General features: G+C 46.5%; 1 protein-coding gene across 6 annotated transcripts in view; it reads right to left on the reverse strand.

The window, feature by feature from the left end:
• Nucleotides 1-9,726, reverse strand: part of LOC126545920 (protein SERAC1-like) — a 43,586-nt gene extending 33,860 nt beyond the window's left edge. The window contains exons 1-4 of one of the 6 annotated variants that reach the window (XM_055061363.2): nucleotides 9,365-9,717; nucleotides 9,156-9,256; nucleotides 8,939-9,100; nucleotides 949-1,073 (exon numbers count right to left, since the gene is read on the reverse strand). In XM_055061363.2, the coding sequence (XP_054917338.1) occupies nucleotides 949-1,073; nucleotides 8,939-9,100; nucleotides 9,156-9,256; nucleotides 9,365-9,420 (444 nt within the window). In that variant the 5' untranslated portion in view covers nucleotides 9,421-9,717. Of the gene's footprint in view, nucleotides 1-948; nucleotides 1,074-8,938; nucleotides 9,101-9,155; nucleotides 9,257-9,364 lie in introns of all 6 variants that reach the window. The other 5 variants (XM_055061362.2, XM_050193969.3, XM_050193968.3 and 2 more) reach the window with 5 other exon arrangements.
• Nucleotides 9,727-12,044: the final 2,318 nt, after the last annotated feature.

Raw genomic sequence — 12,044 nt, forward strand, 5'->3', positions numbered from 1 at the left:
GAGAATGTCACAAAGGTTGCCCGAACATGACAGATAAAGCCGCTTCCAAGGTTCGTGTCAGTCTCACACAGAATATCATCACTACTAAATGCCAATTTTGTATCCCAACATTTGGCAATATGTTTAGCTACAGCACTGCACTGGCTCACGAGACACCAAAGGTTTTTGTGCTGGCTCAACTGTTCTAGAAGGTTTTTTTGACTTTCCTACATGTGCCACCAGGCAGTCGGAGAGACTTTGTACACGACACCTTGATATTTTTCAAGGTCACACTTCAAGACACCACACTTCAGCATTTCCTCTCCAAGCCAAAAAGATAGGCTTAAAGAGAAGCTGAAGAAGCTTTAGAATTGGAAGAGTTACAGTGGTTTCGAAGGCTGCCACAGTACAATTCAACTCCTGAAGTTATTTTCTCAATTGTGCACGTAGCAGCGCTGCAATCACCGTTTAAATTTTCGTTGAAGCTCCGCCCCGGCCCCTTGTGCACCAAATGCAGCAGCAAAAGACGGGACGCGAGGATGACGTCAATACAGGCGTCACGTGAGTGCTCTATTCTAATCACGCATGCCACCGACACCTAAGATGACGTCACAATCGTCTTCACCATCAGAGCCCATCAACCGACGCACAGCACCTCCCACAGACGCTGCGGCTTGTTTTTGCTAAATAAAGTGAGTAGAGGTGTTTCTGGCCTGTTAAACAATGACTTTCGTATTCTGGGGGTGAAAAACTTTAATAATCAGCTGAAAACTCACATTTTTTTTTTAAGTGTTTCAGCTGCCCTTTAAGGAATAAGGTGGCACTGAATATTGGTGGTGTAACGTGAAGCAATTCATGCTTACACCCATTTCTTAAAACAGGCTTGACTGCAATCTCTTTTTCACACTCCATTGCAGCCTAAGTGACTGCTACAAAAGGTCACCGGAGGTAAAAGTCCCACTGACTCACCTTCATGATATTTTCTGGTATTGGAGGAGGTGAAAGAAAGCATCGCAGATCTGTGCTAGCTGTTCTTGCAAGACCCACGCTTGTTCGACAATCACATGCCTGAGCTATCTCGCAAAGCTCTGAATCTAGAGGAAAAAAAATTATTTTACTTTCGTGGGGTTATAACTTCTGGGTGCGACTTTGACAAAGAAGGTCTTTACATAACACTGCACAGTATTTGTATAATACTGCAGACGTGTATGCTGCTACTGTTAAACTCATTATAGTACATTATGCATCAGCTCCTCTCTCCGAACAGTCATCGTCACTCCCTCCTTTCCTTTTGTTCTTCTTTGCCTTCACCAGCACTGAACTGGCTAGAAAGCAATGGTTCAGGTCAAACTCTCAGGGTTTTCCTTATATGTTCTCCACACACAAATATTCTTATGCAGGAAGTGTCTGTAAGACACTTCTGTTGAACTTTTCCTTGAGAGGGTGAGACCCTTGTGAGGCCTCAATATTCATTCTTATTTCCTCCCTTGAATGAATGGCAAATTAAACTGTGTAACTCTTCAATAGGAGAATGTATGCCTTCCCTTGCGTAAACAGACAATTTAAATATTTTGCATAATCACTAGTAAACTCTGTCATTTTCTGATAGCCTAAGAAGTAGCAGATTAAAGGGAGCATAAAGGAAGAATGTTAAGAGAAAGCTTTACCTCGAGAGCTACTACCTAAATACATTGGAGAAAATATTTTGATCAGCATCCACGGTGCCTAATTTGATGAGGTTTGATGCATTTAAAAGGGAAATTTTAAATGTAACGTCTGTCAAAGCAGATTTTTTATTCAGGCCATCAATTAAAAAAAAAAGAGCTCTCTAACTCAGTAACAAAAAGCAATATCAGAATTTTGTAAAGTAGGCCCATTGAAACATATAAAGCAGACAAAGTTGATGCAATATGCATTGATTGGTTTAAGCTTTACCACTAACTTGTGAGTAGGATCTTTACAAAACTCTCGTATGCATTATAATAATTTCACATAAGCTGTACACTCATGGATGGATGGATGGATACAACTTTCTTGTATGTCCGGCAAGGTTTAACGCGACCCGGGCTCAGGTCTCCCACGGGGGAACGTAAAGACCCTGCCTCAACACCGCCTCACGGGCTTGCTGGACTGCCCACGTCTGGATTCCGAGGTCTGAGCTGCGCAGAGCGGCGGCCCACCTCGACGACAGGGTCTCCGGAGCAACTGCCATCCTTCCTATAACTACATTGCACTCCCACAGCATGTGTTTGAGTGTTACTGGTCCTTCCTGGCACAATTTGTACGTGTTGTCCTGATGCTTATCTGGGAAGATACGTTTCAGACGAAATGGATTAGGGAAGGTGTTCGTCTGGAGTTGTCTGCAGGCGACGGCCTGCCTCCTGTTCAATTTGGGACTCGGCGGTGGGTATATCCTTCTGGCGCTTAGATATGCACCGGTTATGTCGTTGTATCTGGTGAGCCTGTCCCGCTCTGCGCGAGGAGTGTTCGCTATCGTGCGAGAGGCGTTGCCCTGTTCGGTGCGGCGGGTCATGTCTCATGCCGTCCGGTGCACCATCTCGTTTAGGTTCGGGAGCGCGTCGCCTTCCGTGGTGACGTGCATGGGGAACCATATGATCCTCGAGCTTGCGGTTTTGGATCTGCCCGCTTTGGTCAGAATGGACAGGGCTTCCTTGGAAATTCTACCTTTGGCGTAATTCTTTACTGCCATTTGCGAGTCGCTTAGTACGACTTCGCATTCCTGTTCTGTGAGGGCCAGTGCGATCACTATTTCCTCCGCTATTTCCGAGTGTTCGGTGTATACACTGCATGTGGTTCTGATTTTGGACTCTGTGTCTATGACTATGGCGGTGTATTTTTGGCCGTTCGGATATTCGGCTGCGTTGACAAAGCGGGCGTTTCTCTCCCTGCCGAATGAATGGAGCAGAGCCTCGGCTCTTGCCTTTCTTCTACCTCGGTTGTAATCGCAGTGCATGTTTCTTGGGATGTTTGCCACTGTAATGGCGTCTCTGATTTTGTTGGGGATTTGCATTTTCTGGCCGTGCTGATTGTGGTACGTTATGCCAAGTGTGTTCATAATGTACCTTCCCGTCGTGGTGGTCGACAGGCGTTCGAGCTGCGAGATGCATTGTGCTTCGGCTATTTCTTCCAGGGTGTTGTATATGCCCAGCGGAGCCAGGAGCTCGGTACTCGTCGATTCCGGGAGGCCCAGGTCTATCTTGTACGTTTTCCTTATGAGCGTGTTGATCTTGTTCTTTTCCGCAACGTACCAGTTGTGGTAGGCGGCTACGTAGGCGATGTGGCTGACAACGAAGGAGTGGATCAGTCGAATGACGTTTTCTTCCTTCATGCCTGCGTGTCTATTGGTTATTCTCTTTACGAGTCTCGTGGCCCTGGTGACTTTGCCTTCAATCTTCCTCACGGTTTCGCTGTTAGCTCTGTTGGCCTCAATGATAATTCCAAGGATTTTGATCTTGTTTACTTTAGGGATTGCGTTTCCATCTTGGGTGTACAGGCCGATTTCCTCGTACTCCCGGGGTCCCGTGTAGCTCTTTGGTGGCATGCCTCTGCGCGTGGGCCGGTAAAGGAGTAGTTCGGATTTGCTCGGGGAGCATTTGAGGCCCATTCCTTGGAGGTACTTTTTGACTTTGTGAATGGCCGTTTGTAGAGCGTTCTCAATTTGGCTGTCACTGCCGCAGTCTACCCAAATCGTTATATCGTCTGCGTATATAGCGTGGTGGATTCCTTCGATTTCCCATAGTTTGCTGGGGAGACCGAGCATGACTAAGTTGAAAAGGAGCAGAGATATAACTGAGCCCTGGGGGGTACCTGCACTTCCCTGGGTTAGTTCTTCGGACTCGAGGTCGCCAACCGTCAGGGTGGTTTTGCGATCGTTCAGAAAGTCCTTCACGTAGTTGTAGGCTCTTTCCCCCAGGTTCAGATTAGACACTTGTTTCAGGATAGACTTGTGAGCGACGTTGTCGAATGCTTTCTCCAGGTCTAGTCCTAGGATGGCTCTGGTGTTTCTTGTCTTGTAGTCAAGGGTCTGGTTCTTCAGTTGTAACATGACGTCCTGCGTGGACAGGCGGGATCGGAAGCCTATCATGATGTGGGGGTAGGCTTCCATCTCTTCTAGATAGTTGTTGATACGGTTCAGGAAGGCATGTTCCAAGACCTTACCCACGCACGACGCGAGAGAGATTAGGCGTAGGTTTTCCAAACCCAACGGCTTTCCGGGCTTGGGTATGAGGATAGCCTTGGACCTCTTCCACTGCTCCGCGATGCGGCCTTCTTTCCAGCACTTGTTCATATAGCCCGTGAGTTTGGTGACAGATTTGTCGTCCAGGTTTTTGAGCGTTTTGTTGTTAACCCTGTCCGGTCCTGGGGCTGACTTGCCGTTGAGTCCTTGGAGTGCCGTTCTGATTTCCGCCTCGCTAAAGTCTTCATCTAACTTGGGACAAGGACTGCCAGTGTACCGGTCATGCTCAACCATTGGTCGTTGCGGGAGGTACTTGTCGCAGAGTTTCATAACAATTTGCTTCTCGCTCGCCGCCCCTTTCTCTTTGGGCAGAAGTCTCTGCATGTCAGCTCTTTGCTTGGATTTGCTTTGGGTTTCACCCAGTAGGTGCCTCAGCAGTCGCCATGTACTTCCGTTGTGGAGTTGGCCATCCGCGGCGTTGCAGACTCCGTCCCACTGTTGCTTGCTTAAGGTTTTGCAGTGCTCTTCGATTTGTTTGTTTAGTTCGGCTATCTTTTTCCTCAGCTTTCGCTTGAGCCACTGGCCTTGCCATCGGATTTGTATGGATTTCTTGGCTTCCCAGGTGGGCGAGGCGACTGTCCATCTTCTCCGTCAGGATTTCGGGAGTGATGGTTTGCGTGGCCTCCCCGACAGCCCTGGTCAGGTCCGCGATCCATGTGTCAATGTCACTGATCGGCTCGTCGTCTAGTCCCATATCCCGGTGCTTGCGGAACTTGTCCCAGTCTGTCCATTTGAAGCTTTTGGCCGGCGGGGTGGTTCCCGCTCGGGGGATCGTAATCTTGATGATCATGTGGTTGCTACCTAGGTCTTCTAGGGTGTTTCTCCAGGTAGCCCTCTCGATGTTTTTGATCATTGTTAAGTTCCAATTTTTTTTCACTTAACATGCTTGAACAGATGCTGTTTACAGAGATGCAATATCTGTTTTGGGTGCAAAATTACAAATTTGTAAGCATTGTGTTTAAATTTTTTTTAAGCTTGCCAATTACTAGCAATTTAAAAAAAATATTTGAGGCCCTAAATCAATGTATTGCTTCTTACAGTCAATAGGATTCATCTTTCTCTTTTAAATATAATGAATTTTATTAAATCAGTTGAACAGTAGTCCAATGAAAATGTTTCTGCATCTCACATGTATCAGAATGGAGAAATCAGAGTTGGTCCTGAGGTAAACTCAGTCTTAAGTTGAGCCGTATCAGTAAATTACATTCCTGCAACTGCAAAGCAGCCACTCTTACCATGAAAAGAGGCTCCGTAAGCCACAAAATACACAAGATGAAAGACAGGTGACAATACTTCCCTGAAATTCCTTCATTAGCTTGCTGCAACATCAGAAATTGTGACAGTGCCTACCTGGGTCTAGTTATAAGCGCTTACCGGTCAGGATGGAATACCTACATTGCATTCTCTGTTTCCAGTCACAAAATGGCCTACAGGAGCAAACTACCAGAAGTGACCATTTGCTCTGCATCGGTGAATCTTTCATTAATGTTGGACATCAACTTCAATATGTGACATGATTATGGTAAATGACTCTATGCTAATGACTTTGTAATACCATTTCTAATTCATCACAAGCATGTTTTCTGTGCTATTGTTATCTTACGTGCTTACGCTTAAGATGGCATTCATTGTATCCTGTTTTTACTTCTGCACTCTTCATCATCATCATCATCATCAGCATGGTTACGCCCACTGCAGGGCAAAGGCCTCTCCCATACTTCTCCAACTGCCCCGGTCATGTACTAATTGTGGCCATGTTGACCCTCCAAACTTCCTAATCTCATCTGCCCACCTAACTTTCTGTGGCCTCCTGCTACGCTTCCCTTCCCTTGGAATCCAGTCCGTAACCCTTAATGACCATCGGTTATCTTCCCTCCTGATTACATGTCCTGTCCATGCCCATTTCTTTTTCTTGATTTCAACTAAGATGTCATTAACGCGCGTTTGTTCCCTCACCCAATCTGCTCTTTTCTTATCCCTTAATGTTACACCTATCATTCTTCTTTCCATAGCTCGTTGCGTCGTCCTCAATTTAAGTAGAACCCTTTTCGTAAGCCTCCAGGTTTCTGCCCCGTACGTGAGTACTGGTAAGACACAGCTGTTATAAACTTTTCTCTTGAGGGATAATGGCAACCTGCTGTTCATGATCTCAGAATGCCTGCCAAACGCACCCCAGCCCATTCTTATTCTTCTGATTATTTCACTCTCATGATCCGGATCAGCAGTCACTACCTGTCCTAAGTAGATGTATTCCCTTACCACTTCCAGTGCCTCGCTACCTATCGTAAACTGCTGTTCCCTTCCGAGACTGTTAAACATTACTTTAGTTTTCTGCAGATTAATTTTTAGTCCCACCCTTCTGCTCTGCCTCTCCAGGTCAGTGAGCATGCATTGCAGTTGGTCCCCTGAGTTACTAAGCAAGGCAATATCATCAGCGAATTCTAGGCTCTTCTAATTCTAAGGCACTCTTGCTTGGGCCTGAACAGTGGCTGCAGAACATATAGATAAAAAAAATAAAGGCACCACAAGCTCAACTCTGCAAGTTCTGACAACTTTTGCTCTGCCAAAATAGCCCAATTATAACAAAATACTTTCACTGAAATTACAATGCAAAATTCAAAACAGAGAACTTTGGCCTTCACCTTATCCACTAATAGTCAACCTTTTTCTGCCAAATGAATGAAAATTGCATTTTGAAAAAAAAAAAAAAAAAACTCTACCAGTTTGAAGTGATCTTTTGTGTCCCTTTAAGAAAACATGGTGCACAAAGCACATAACACACGGGTGTTAAGTTGCTAAAGAAATATGCATGCAAGTTTACATCCAAGTTATCTTCCTTATGCCTGGCCTTATTTCAGAACAGATGCAGTTCTTTTAAGGCACCATGCACAACAAGATTGACAGGCCAGGTCACTACAGAAAGTTGAGGTACCAATGACTGCTCATAATGAGTTTATAGAGTACATTGTATGTTGTTCATGAAATCCATTCCCTAAGCTACAAATGAAGAAAAAAAATGAAAAAAAAAATTTTTCCATGGCCTAAGATATAAATTATTTTTGTTTGTTCTTTGACTACAATCATTGCACGTACCTGCAGCTTTGAAGTATGAACATTTGAACATGTGATATGCCAGCGCGTAACAGAATACCAGCATTTAATTTCCCGAATCGAATCGGTTCTTATTGAGATCATTAGAATGATTACAAGTTGTTAATATTCAGGAGGAGGTCCCGGAGTCGAAGACTGTAAGATATTCATGGCATTTATCTCCAAATTTTCACAATTAAAGGAAAATTGAATCATACTGCTATCCTCATGCATGCAAAATCAACAGTCATCATACCAGTACCGCTGTTGTACATGGGCATAAAGAGCATGTGCTTCTGCTGCACTCTGTGCTATTAAGCAGTAGCTCACATTGGCTCACAACAGTCTTGAAAACATTGTCAATGACCAGGGTGCTCTTTGCATCTCTGTGTACCTCAAATGCAAACAAAAGGACAAAATAAAACATTCATTCAATTTCATTTGTTGTAGCCTTAACGAAGCCTTGATCTAGTTGAACTGCCTTCTGTCATTGATCCATCATGTAGAATAACAGGAAACGCTCGGAGGACACAAATTCTTACAGTAGTAACTCCTCCAAGGGACAAAAAAATGTCATTCAAAATTCAGCAATTAAAGAAAGAGAGAAAAAAAAAAAGAGTTCATAAGCTCAGGAGCCATTTGTATGGCACTTGTTTTGTTAAGAGGCAGTCATTCGTCCCAACCAACTAAAAGCGGCATTTCTATCTTCAACAGCACCACATCTGATGGGGTCAAGCAATAAGCACAGGACCCCCATGTGCTGTCCTTTGTTCTTTCTAAAGGTGTTCTCATCCTGTGTTAAAGCAAAAGGCATTAGTTTTGCTTGACTGTTGCAACATGGGCATAAAAAGCAGGTGCTGCTACTGCACTCTGTGCTATTGAGTTGTTTATGCGGGCTCACAGCAGTCCAGAAGGCATGCCAATAACCAAGAAGCTCTTGTAGGAAAGGTCTATACATAGGAGAGAGCAGCAGAAAAGCAAATGGTGATCTAAATGTGCTTTTAACCGTTCATGAGTTATTACTAACAAACCTTGGGCCAGCACGACTAATGGTGATAAAGCTGCCTAAAGGTCAGCTGACAAAGGCTACTGCATCTTGCAGTGATGTCCTAGAAATTCATCTGCACCTGATATGTTTAAAGAAGCAAGAATAATTCATTTTCGGTCAGCATTTCTATTTTTCTGTCAGGCAATAATATACAAAACAATGTCCCAAATCTGGAAGAAAATATTTCATTGATGCATTGTAAATACTGATAGCACTAAAATACCATTTAAGTATAGCTACCATAGTGCTCTGGATCATCACTTCGGTGTTTCCAAAATTGGAGCGTTTGTCGCAGTCCATAACTGAGACAGGGCTTTTAAAAGTGGATGCTCTTGAATGCGTACCTCAATTAGAGTGTAAGCTGCAATATGCATTTCTCTTTGCCTGTGCACAGGTGTAATTTTGGGCAACTATACTGCACGCAACATTTGTCATAAATGCGTATTCACTCAAGCAGCCGTTGGGCCGCTATGCGCGCGGTCGGTGTGGGCAAAAGGAATCACGATCCAAAATTTAAGTGCAGCTGTATTACCATCTGCTCTGATTGATTTCTCGAGACGTACCGCTCAAGCTTGTCATGTTGCCAAGCGCTTTCACGGCTTCGTGTCGGATCCTCTGCACCTTGGATCGTGCTTCCGACAACAAATGCCAATGCTGACGAGATTCCTTCCCAAATATGCGCTTCAGACTCCATAAAGGTGCTGCTTCAGTTGCAGGAGCAGATTCTGCAAGGAAATTGGCGTTAAAAGAGTGTTTGTGCAGTCACCGGAGTAGTAATACCTGTGAAGTATATGTACGGCGACTCATTCAAAGTAGTTTTGGGCTTCTCCCCGTAAAGGTGGTTAATAAAACCGATGTCGTGACGCATGACATAACCGCTTCTGCAATGAAACGGAATGCCATATGCAGCGGCTTAGCAAGAAAACAGTGCAGCTCGTGCCAACGAGAGCGCTTTCCGTGCGATGTCTCAAGTAGGAACTGAAACTCACCCAAGTGCAGCGGTAATGCATCCAATTACAACGCCGTTTCTAAACTTAATCTTCATGATTTAAACTAGTACTCGTGTTTATTATACAACCAATATCACAGTGATTGAAGTCATGACCGCAGTAATTATCACAGGTCGGACGACCTTATGCACTCTAAGGTGATTTCTGCGCACGGCTAAACACACATATGTGCTTAGGCGATAATTTGGCTCTTAGAGCGGCAATCAAATTTTGACGAATGCGGTCATCAACTCGGTAAGGAAACTAGCTCAACAAACGCGGCCATCCGAAATACTCAAAGGACGCAAAGGCGCAGTGGTCAGACGTCACGCAAGCGGGAAAAATTCAATGCGAGTGCAGGAGAGAAAACACGAAGACTGGAAGCGCCGTGCTCAAGTGGGCAAACATTTATCTGGAAGCAAAACCACCTTCTACGTGGCGGGCTTTTTAAAATCCTAACTTTCCATGATGTCACCAGAAACAATTCTTTTCTGACTACCTGCACTATCGAGCCTCGTTATGTGATACTTGATCAAGCAGCTTAAACAAATCCAAGAAAAATGTTTCGCGAGTTTTCTTGCTGATCTGCGCAGAACGTTCGTCCGTATAGATGTTCTGTGAGCGCGCCAGGAGCTAACGTAAACTATTCCAATCTGTTCTTATTCCAGTCTCCTGACGACAAATTTACGCAACCACCGACGGAAGCATCGGGTGGTGACCAGCAGCATTGTTTCAACAGGCCAATGAAACGCTCTCTGCGGTTTATAGAAGGTCACTTTTGTTTGACTTCAAAGCGAATAGCATTGTCTACCTTGACTGTAGGTTGTTAAAGCGAATGCTTTACTAACCTCGTCGAGCCAAGTTTAGCGGTCGCCGCGAATTTGACCTTCATTTGACCACAGCTGCGCCGTAGCCTTGGCAACGCATCACGTGACTCACCGCGCCGAGCTCCGCCGCCAGCTTGGCGCATGCGCTCTCCGCAGCTGGGTCTGAAGCGGCAAGGTTCTGACTGGTGTTGTAGCAGGACGGCCTGTGGGTTGGGGCCGCTGAGGCCGAAGCGTGCCATGGGGTGTTCGCACAAAAAGATGGCTGTCCGTGATAGCGGACAGCCGATCTTATACACCCCTGGCACGCGCAGGCCTCGGCGAGCCTCAACCCACGGACAGCGCTGGATTAAGGGGAGGGGGGGGGGGGCTAAGGGGCTGCAGCCCAGGGCCTCACCTCGGACAGTAGAAGAAGGGGGCCCATTTATTCTAACCTGCTTAGTATATGAAACCAGGGGCAACGGAACTTCGAGCGACATGTAGGAAGCGAGAAAACCAGAACGAGCAGACGGGGCCCCCCGCATAATGTAACAGCATGCGTTTAGCCTGCTCATTTGGGGAGAGCTTGTCGAGCTGTAAAAACAGGAATCCCCCGCCACCCAGGCGGGGCCCTCTTTCTTACGAAGCGAGGTGCGCTTGCTTGGAAGAGTTTTCGTGGTTTCCTGTCAGTCCGTCTGTCCAGTGCTGTCTGGAGAGGAGGGGCAAGGGGGAAACACCTAAAACATGTAATGTGGGATGAGGACCTAAATCTCCCTTGCCCCTCGTCACCACCACGCCACCCTCCACCTTTCAGATAGTTCTGCCGCTGTCCTTCTCGTAGAAAGGATGTGCTGCAGTACCCAACAGTGCCTCCCATTCGACTTTTCTTTACCGTGATGGTAATTTGGTTGGGGGAGGATGAGTCCGATAGCAGATGATCATGAGTCTGATGGCAAAGTCTATGCAGGAAAGGAAAGAAGACGTCACACGTGCTTTTGTCCGCGTGCCGTGGGGCATGGAATGTTCACTGTTCGGGCTAGAGTTGTGGAAGAGTGAAGGGGGAAGTTGGAGAGCTGGACACGAAGGCCTGTCTCCAGGGCCCATTCCTGCCTAGCGGCGGTGCACCCTCGCGCGCGCTCGGCGGAAAAAGTAGGTCAGACTGGCCACCAAACTTTCCAGAAAGAAGTAGAAAAAGATGACTCAGAGGCGACGGAGGGCGCGTAACTTCGCCCGCGCTAGGAGTCGCCCTCTCCCCTTCGTTTTCGCGCTCAGCGTCGACGGGGCGAAAGAAAAATCGAGAACCTCCCAGAACAGAGGATTGCTCCTAGCCAATAGGAAGACGAGACTGGAACGGGAGAAGGAGTGAGTTTGTACGGAGAAGGAGGGACTTTGTACAAGGAACTCTATGCGCATGTGAACGTCTGCTTTGGCGCTAGTAACAGACAGACGCGGCGCGCGTCTATAAAAGGAAGCTGATCGCGGGCTGCGATTAAGCCCCGAGACGCCGGTTAAGCTTGCATAAGCCCGCCCGCTGAGGAGCTCCCGGGGGACGCACCACTCTCGGCCAGCCACGGACCATCCAGGCAGCGTGCACCAGTCATCGGGACGGCCACCGTTGGACACCTGCGGTCGCGTCGGACTGACGAAGTGCCCGGTGAACAATTAGCATCCATTCATGCGAAAATGCTCGGTCGGAAGCATCAAAGTGGTGCGTCTAAACGAAAGGCGAAGTTAGAAAGAGACGAGCGTGAAAAGAAGCTACCAAAGATGACAAAGTACCTACTGAATGCAGCTTCCGCGGAGCAGTATGATCGCTCTACCCAGAGTCCGTGTCAAACTCCCAATAGTACCGACTGTGCTCCTGTGGAGGACTTGCG

The sequence above is a fragment of the Dermacentor andersoni genome, chromosome 1 (assembly GCF_023375885.2).
Source record: "Dermacentor andersoni chromosome 1, qqDerAnde1_hic_scaffold, whole genome shotgun sequence".
In the NCBI taxonomy this organism is placed as follows: domain Eukaryota; kingdom Metazoa; phylum Arthropoda; class Arachnida; order Ixodida; family Ixodidae; genus Dermacentor; species Dermacentor andersoni.